This window comes from Mus caroli, chromosome 17, assembly GCF_900094665.2.
Source record: "Mus caroli chromosome 17, CAROLI_EIJ_v1.1, whole genome shotgun sequence".
NCBI classification, from domain to species: Eukaryota; Metazoa; Chordata; class Mammalia; order Rodentia; family Muridae; genus Mus; species Mus caroli.
Genome location: NC_034586.1, coordinates 63,876,523 through 63,885,500, shown reverse-complemented (window position 1 = coordinate 63,885,500; position 8,978 = coordinate 63,876,523). Strand labels below are relative to the sequence as shown.

The following is an 8,978-nucleotide window of genomic DNA, read 5'->3' as shown; positions in this document are numbered from 1 at the left end:
ATACAAACACACAAACACCACAGACACACATAGAGACACACACATATACAAGCATACACATACAAACACACAAACACCACAGACCCACAGACACATACATACACACACAAAGACACCACACACACAGAGACACCATAGACACACATACCGCAAACACAGATATACATACACATAGACACACAGACAGCACACACACACACACACATACAGAGAGACTCCACTGACATACAGAGATACCTGACAAACACACACACAGACACACACACATATACACACAGACACATACACAGACACACAGAGACACATACAGACACACACAGAGACACCATACACACACACAGAGATACACACATATACACACAGACACATTCTCAGACACACACAGACACACACAAAGACACCATAGACACACACACTATAGACAGACAGACACACACATAGATACACACATAGATACACACACAGAGACACACACACACACACACACACACACACACACACACACACACAGACACACACACACTCCAGATTTGATCTGCAGATTCTCTCGGTGGTCCCCAGATGAAAAGCTTCATTTTAACGCCAGAGAGGAAAGACTTCATTTAGGTTGCAGGCTTGGATCAGGATGTCCAAGGCACTATGATTGATTAGGTTCAAATGATTGCTACTCTGAAGCATCAGTGACAGGAAATACACCTTGGAGATGCTGTAGTTATTTCTTCTTTCCAAGAAAAGCCTTCGGTGGGTCAGCTGAAGGTGGGCATAGATAGCCTTTATCTCTGCTTATATCACCTAACCGAAGAAGTGATCAGAGGACTGACTCATACAGCCAGCTAATCACTGTCCTAGGATTTCTAATGTCTTTGTTCTCTCCCAATGCCCACCTGACTCCCCAAAATAAGAGAGCTAAAACGCTTTCACTGTAGGTATGTGACTTACTGGAGTCCTCACGTAACCCTCCAACTCTGAGCAGAGCTGCGACAGACCGAAGCAGAAGCAGGGGCTGCAGCCTTGCGGGTTGTCCCCTCGCAAGGCAAAGGTGCCAGCTTGGCACTTACTGCACTGGGGGCCCACGACATTCTCCTACAGGTGGAAAGAAAATAAATCAATGCCTGAAAAAGAAGAGATATGACTTTATGCACATAGAGAGACAAAATAATAAGACACGCTGACAAAATAATAAAACATGCGTTGCTAAACTCAGTCTCTGGTGGCCACACTTCTCAATGAAGTCAGATACTCAGATCTCCTGAGTTATGACTGAGGACCAAAACTATGGTGGAAGAAACTACCAAGACATATTTGCTAATGTTAATCTCCATGGTTTCTAGGTGATCCAGAGGGCCTCCAGACAAACCCCAGGCCTAGTGAAGGCCAGCCAGGTCCTTGCCATTCTGACTGGAGCTAGGACTGTTGCTAGGAGACATGGTAAGACATGAACCTCTGTGAATCATTCCTTCATCCCCTCTAGCCCTACACCAACACCCCAGCCGAGGCTGCCTTCTCCTCCTTCTCCTCCTTCTCTTGCTCTCAGAGACGACTATAGAAGGTGGCAGTGATCAGGCAACAAAGCATGCTGGGAAAACCAAAGGACACATGTGTAAGTCAAAGTGACATTAAACTCTTACCTCATGGGAAAATATTTTACATAGTATCCCTTTACTTTAGCAAATATATATGTATATATATATGTACACATATATATACATATATTACCATTCTGAGAGCATAGCTATAAAACCCCCAAATATCTTCCCCACAGCCTTGCTAGCTACTTTGTTTCTTCAAGAATGGATGGCTACTCAATCCATGGGTGCATGCCGGAAAGCACTGCCTTCAGAGAAGTTCAGTCACCAGACACTTGTAAGTGGTAAAATTCTGTTCTAAGACTCTTCTTCCATCATTTCAGGGGAGCACGCTGTGAATTGTTACAATAACTTTAAATCCAGTTTTCCTTTCTTGGCCCTGGCTTTCCGAATGACAACTCTGAGACTACTTATTATTAAAGGCCTGGGCCATGAGCTTTGGCTCATTCCCTGAAGAGCTCTCCACTTACTTAACCAAGTTAAACTAGTCTATATCTACCAATGATTAGTTAACCTCTCTTTCAGTCCTAGCCTGCTTCTCCCTTCTCTTCTCCTCAGTGTCTCCCTCTGCATCTCTCTGAGTTTCTCTACATGTGTCTCCTCGGCCAGTCTCTCCGAGTCTCTCATCTCATCTTTTATCTCTCACCGCTTCCCAGAATGCCCTCTCTTCCTGCCAGTGTCCCACCTCCTATTTCTTGCCCCAGCTCATTGGCCATCAGCTGTTTTGACTAACAGGTGATACAAAAGTATGAAACAATCCGAGAAAGGGGTTGAAACTGTACTTCTAATCATTAGAGTTTATGTAAGTAGTCAGAAGTCCCCGGGGTGGGCAGGAGGACAACAGCAGAAGGAAACTGGGGCTCGAAGATCCACAATACCTTGCATGAGCAGGTACCACCGTCCTCTGAGCAGCTGCAGAGACCCTGTTCCAGGTCACAGGTGTCAGGCAGTGTCCCCCTCAGGTCACAGCCACAGGGGACACAGTCAGGAAAACTTCTGTAGCCTAAGGAGCACTGATGGCAGCTCTGCCCACCAAACCCTTTTTTGCAGGGGCAGTGGCCAGAGAGAACATCACACTGGGTACTCGTGGATCCCACAGCACTGCAATTGCAAGCCTGGGAGGTAGGGAGAGAGAGAGAGAGAGAGAGAGAGAGAGAGAGAGAGAGAGAGAGAGAGAGAGAGAGAGAGTTAATATAGGGGCAGAACTTATATCCTCAGAAAGTACAGAAACTCAGACACCATAAGAAACACCATCTGGGGCATAATGTAGATGAATTGACCTTGCGCTGTTCCTAAGTGGAGCTGTCCTGCCAGGTACCATGGGCTGCATGGCAGGGCCTGTGTGTACCTTGGTGACACCAACACAGAGCGTTAAATCTCTGAACTAGAATTAAATCTAATATTGCAATTAGCTCAGCAAAAATATTGTAGAGAAGTAATATCCCCACTACTCTAAAACCCAACCATACCTAATTCTAAGCTAATTAAGTCCAGGACAACCGAGCTCTTGGATTCAACCTAATTCTCTAATGAAACTATTGACAGCTCCACTGGAAAATGTATATACTGGTCGAAAACATAAAATGTAGACTAGACGAAAGCATATTTAAAGGTCAATATCTATATATCTATAAAACTACATATAGATAGATAAATATATAACTGTATGGTTATATAGCTATATTAATGCACATTTCTACCTATCAGTTTCACAGCTAAATTCTTTTTTTTTTTTTTTTTTTTTTTGGTTTTTTGAGACAGGGTTTCTCTGTATAGCCCTGGCTGTCCTGGAACTCACTCTGTAGACCAGGCTGGCCTCGAACTCAGAAATCCGCCTGCCTCTGCCTCCCAAGTGCTGGGATTACAGGCATGCGCCACCACTGCCCGGCCTAAATTCTTGAAGAAAACCCAAAATAAGGAATTTGAAAGATGCTAATTCTCCTGCACTATTCCAAGTCCATTATTTATACATTTATTTATTTAAAGGTGAGAGGTCTCCACAGTCTATCTCCCCAGACAATCCTATAACTAAACCCAAACAATCCCCCTGACTCAGCCTCCTAAGTAGCTGGGACTCTAGGTGCACGACCAGTAGTCCAGGTTGTACGGATTTTAAATATGAACCATGGCAATATAACTGATTAAAGCCAGGTGACCGGATAAAGTCAGTTTGCGGCAGGGGAGGAATGCTCACTCCAGCGTGGTGGCAGCACCCACCTGGCATCCCTGCTCCGGGTCCAGACCCCAGTATGCCTCTTCACATTCCTCACACTTCAGCCCCTGCGTGTGAGGCGGGCAGAGACACTCTCCAGAGGCGGGGTCACAGTTATTCTGGGTATGAGCACAGTCACAGGCTGAAACAAAAGAAGCATCACAAATTCAGACGGGGGATGTGACCCAAGCGTGATAGCTTGAGAGCACAATTATTATTAATAGTTGGAACCACTATTAAAAGAGATGCAATGATTCCCGAGACCTCATCATCTATCCCTGAGGCAGCTGCGCATCCTGACTCGCCCTGGGTCTGAGAGGTCAACAGAACAGGACAGACCTGATGGACAGAAGAACAGAAGACAGCAGTTCTCAACCTATGGGTCGAAACCCCGATGGAAGTTGAACAACTTTTTCACAGGGGTCACATATGACACATCCTGCATACCAGATATTTACACTGCGATTCCTAACAGTAGCAAAACTACAATCATGAAATAGCAAGGAAAATAAGTTTATGGTTGGGGGGGTTCACCATCATATGAGGAACTGCATTAAAGGCTCACAGCAGTAAGGAGGTTGAGGACCATTGCTCTAAGGTCACTGACTTCTTATCAGCTGTCAATTGTGTTAGATGTCACCCCCCCTCCCCCAGCCCTTACAAAAGCTGCTGCTTGCGGACTTCGGTTGGGGTCTCAAAAACTAGAGCCAAATTCACATACCAAGCAGGTCGGGCGCTAGAACCAAAGTGTTAGAAAGAGAAAACAGGTATAGGGCCCCACCATAAAGACAGGAGAGAAGTAACATTCACAGAAGTTATTCTGACACCAAGAGAGGTGGCAGGGCAAGTGTGACGGGGAACATAAGGCACCCCTGCACTTACGTGTGCAGCCGCCATCCTGGAATGCATAGAAACCGTGTGAACACCTGTCACACTGTTTCCCAGAGACACCTGGTGCACAGTGACACTGTCCTTCCTCTGTGCAGTTGTCAGATACGGAGCCTTCCACACTGCAGTTACAGGGCACACAGCCAAGCCCTGTGTCCAACCCGTAGTAGCCAGACTATGTCACAAAAGAGGAAGAACCAGGTGTTAGTGGGCTGGTGGAATGCTCCCGGGCCTTCTCCTCAACACACAATGGGATGCTCTCCAAGTCACAGGCAAGGTGTTTCTCGGAATGATAGTACAGGCCTGTTCCCGAGCCCACTGCCTGCATGTTCTGAGCACACTGCATCCGTGTTCTCTTGATGGGGAAGCCTCAGCACATGGTGACCAAGCCTACGAGTAAGCTCTTCCCATGGGAATTCAAGTGCCCGAGGATGCAGGCTAAGTGTCAATTCTAAACACCGGTAAGTCACTGAATATCGTGCAATGCCCAGTCTTACCAGGCACTGGTCACACTGCTGTCCTGTCACGTGAGGTTTGCAGTCACACAGTCCAGTCTCCAGATGGCAGACGCCAGAAAGGGAGCCATTCTCGTGGCAGTTACAGGCTAGGACACACAAGACACACAAAAGGGTTTGATTTATTTACTTAAAGAATTTGAGTGGAAGCTGTTTGATCCCATAAGGAGAAGGCTTACACATTCACAGAGCTAACATACTTCACAGACAATGAGAGTCCCGTCAGGGTGGGAAGCAACCTCTGAAGCAGGGGTGTTGGCCCTGGACCTGAAGACTTGACAGCCTGAGAGGGGGCCTGGGATCAGCTTCCTGGCTAATCCACCTTTCCTGAGAACCTGGCTTCCTTCCAGCTTTTGGTTTCCCTTGGTATATGTGGGGTATATTTCCCAGCTTTGCCAGAGATCCTGAGAGACACAACCCTGCTACCCTTTAGAAAGGACTTACTCTTGCATCCCATAGCCTGACTCTGAACATGACTCCTACCTCCCCAGCACACGGCCTGCAGGCTATCAACACAGAGATAGCTGCTCTCTAGCTGGAGGTCTCCCAGCTCGTCTTCTCTCCTTCCCCTCCCCACCTCCTCCCTTCCTCTCTTTCCTTCCCTCCCTCTCTCTCTCCCTCCCTGTCTTTTTGACATACTGTCCTGATGTTTATCTCTGTGGCACCCCCTCTACCATGTCCCTCTCTTTCCCTAGTATGTCCATCAGCATCACCTCCAATTTTCTGTCTCTTACGTGCTGATGCAGCACTTTTCAAAGTCTCTGGGACACTGCAAGTGTTAAATTCAGTGAGGAGATTTAGTGCTCATCATGGAGGATCTTTCTTTAGAATTTGACCCATCTACCACCCACTCCCTGCACTTGAAATTAAGGTATCCATGATGCTGAAGTTCAGGTTGACGAGCCAAAGCCAGGCCCTTTTTCATCTAATGTGTGCCTACACTTTTATTTTTCTGTATGATTGGCACCACCTCTTCTCCGTGCTGTGATATAAGACCAACGTTTACCTTGAATTATCAAAATATACAAGCGGCATTATTATTTGTGCATCCCTTCCTTGAGACAGAGTTCAAAAACTAGACCCACACGAGGCGGAGATAGCAGAAATGGCAGCATGCTGTAGAGAGGGGACTCTCAGGCTGCGTTGGTGGCTGATGGCTACCAGAGAGTTTCCTTCAGAGATGTGCCCCCACACCATTCGCTGCTACCTGAGCTTGGAAGGGACTCCATGGGTTTAAAAGCCGAGTGCAAGATATCAGGAGGGAGACACAGTGGGGAGTTGGGAGGGGTTGAAGAGGATGGGAAGAGCTGGAGAGGAGGGCGTGGGGGCGAATGTGATGCATTGTATGGATGTTTCAAACTCTCACACAATAAAGCTTTTTCTTAACTATACAAAAATACAAAAGCTGAGGGATTCAGTAACAGCCCCAGAGCTGATCATCTCAGACGTGTGAAACCGTCTCAAGGAGTTGTCCTACCTCACCCCTAGTTTCAAGGCTCCAGACAGAACTTAGCAAATCAGGTAGTGCATGAGCAGACCACCAGGGTGTGCCACCGCCATGGTTTCAGAAAGAAAACCCCATCCCTGACCATGATGGGTATGAATGTTCTAGACCTCTGACCTTCAGAGATAACCGCTAATTAAGCCACCATAGAATACAGAGTGAGGAGTTGAGTATTGAGTCCACATCGGATCAATAGGAGACCGGCAGATCATCAGTACACAGGACAGATTCAAGATAAGGTCTCTGTGGTGGGCCCATGCTTGGCCCAAGGAGTGGCACTATTAGAAGGTGTGGACTTGTGGGAATAGGTGTGGCCTTGTTGGAGGAAGTATGTCACTGGGGTTGTGGGCTTTAAGACCATCATCCTAGCTCCCTGGAAGCTAGTCTTCTCCTGTTTGTCTTCGAACAAGATGCTGAACTCTCAGCTCCTCCAGTCCTATGCCTGCCTGGATGATGCCGTGCTCTCTCTCCCCTTGATGATGATGGACTGAACCTCTGTAAGTCAGCCCCAATTAAATGTTTCACTTATAAAAGCTGCCTTGGTCATGGTGTCTGCTCACAGCAGCAAAACCCTAACTAAGACACTCTCCACCAGGTGGAGTCCTTCTGACAAATGTTACGAGATTCACATGGTAATATATAACAATTGTGACCCCCTGGTTCAGGCACTTACCTCGGCAGTTTTTGGCAGTCACGGCATCTCCATAGAAGCCATCTGCACACCTCTCACAATGGGCACCGTCTGTGTTCCACAAGCACTTCAGGCATTCCCCTGTGACAGAGTCACAGTGGCCAGCCTCCAAGGGATCAACATTGCCACTGCAGTTGCATGGTACACAGGTTCCCCCTGGCACGGTTGGGTTTCCATAGTAACCATCTGCACATCTATATCCAAGGTGGGAAGCAGGATCTAGTCAATAGAATTGCTCAAGATATTACCGAGCTAGCCAGGGGCTCCCCGGATGGCTAATAAATCAGACTGGCTCTTTCCCTTAAGATTTGCTATGGAAAAGAGGTGACTTTCCATCCCGAGAGCCACAAATCTTCCTTTCTTCTTGTGAGATGGGAGCAGATCCAAATGAGCATAAACCTAGAGGATGTGCAACCATGACCTCTTAACCACTGAGAATGTCACCCAGCTCTTGACAGGCTGAATGAACCAGAACCAAGCATCAAGGCTTACACATGGGAAAAGACAAGACTGGCTTTGGGGGTGCCAGAGAATGACTCTTAAATCAGACCACCCAGTGCCCTCACTATTGTCTGAACAACTGAATTCTCAGACGTGTGACAACGGTAACTACTGACCTCCCTTGCCGTCTGCCATTGTCCTTGCTGTGAATACTGATGTGCCCCAGGAGGTGGCACACTCTTCTCTCAGTAGGCATCCTGCTCTATCCACGATCTTAGAAAATAACGGCAATGCCCAAGACACCAAGACCACACTTAACTACATATTCTAAGCACCCATCACCATACATTGTATACATATATTGAATTATCACATCATATCTACAGGGGTATGGACAACTGATATGTGTCATTTAGCATTGAAGATTTGTAGATATTTAAGAAGAAAATATAAAATGTGTACTGGTTTTTGAAACAAAGTTACTGCTGCTTTGTGAAACTGGGGGTTGGGGTGGCCCCAAGTACCTCTCACACCAGGATCCTGAGTAACCCGGGGCACACTGGTCACAGACCACTTCCTCTCCATCAGTGAGGTGGCAGGTAGGGCTGAAACTGTTAAAACATTTGAAATGAGCATGATTGTCCAGTGAACGCAGCTTGTTTCTAAATATTTAAAGGGTTGTTTTCTGATACTTCTTTTCTAACAAATGGTTAGCATGTTCTCTCCCAACCTTTAGACCAGAATCCAATGCCTCCAACATGAAGCACAGCCTGGCATGCCCATCAGTGTCCTGTGTCTATGGCCTCCTGCTCTGCCCTTCAGCACACAGTGGGCTCTCAGCTCCCAACCTCTCCTGTACTGCTAACTGCTTCTTCCCTACTGCCTGGCCTATCTTGTCTCCCCAAGAAGACAATTTGGATGCTCTGGAAGTATTAGCACTCACGCTCTCTGCTGTGGTTCACTAGCACTGATGGTTCAAGCTTGGAAGACAGCCCTTCCAGACAGACAGACAGACAGATATACATACACAGATAGATACATAGATCCATATACACATAGACACATACACACACATAGACATAGATATATACACAGACACATACATAAACACACATTCTCTCTCTCTCTCTCTCTCTCTCTC

The 8,978-nt window shown here is 46.8% G+C and overlaps 1 protein-coding gene across 2 annotated transcripts in view; it reads right to left on the bottom strand.

The window, feature by feature from the left end:
• Positions 1-8,978, bottom strand: part of Lama1 (laminin subunit alpha 1) — a 129,340-nt gene that overhangs the window by 51,607 nt on the left and 68,755 nt on the right. For both annotated transcript variants that reach the window (XM_021186178.2, XM_029471548.1), the window contains 7 exons: positions 8,362-8,448; positions 7,379-7,590; positions 5,184-5,290; positions 4,681-4,861; positions 3,804-3,940; positions 2,465-2,701; positions 940-1,083 (listed from right to left, as the gene is read on the bottom strand). In XM_021186178.2, the coding sequence (XP_021041837.1) occupies positions 940-1,083; positions 2,465-2,701; positions 3,804-3,940; positions 4,681-4,861; positions 5,184-5,290; positions 7,379-7,590; positions 8,362-8,448 (1,105 nt within the window). The remainder of the gene's footprint in view (positions 1-939; positions 1,084-2,464; positions 2,702-3,803; positions 3,941-4,680; positions 4,862-5,183; positions 5,291-7,378; positions 7,591-8,361; positions 8,449-8,978) is intronic.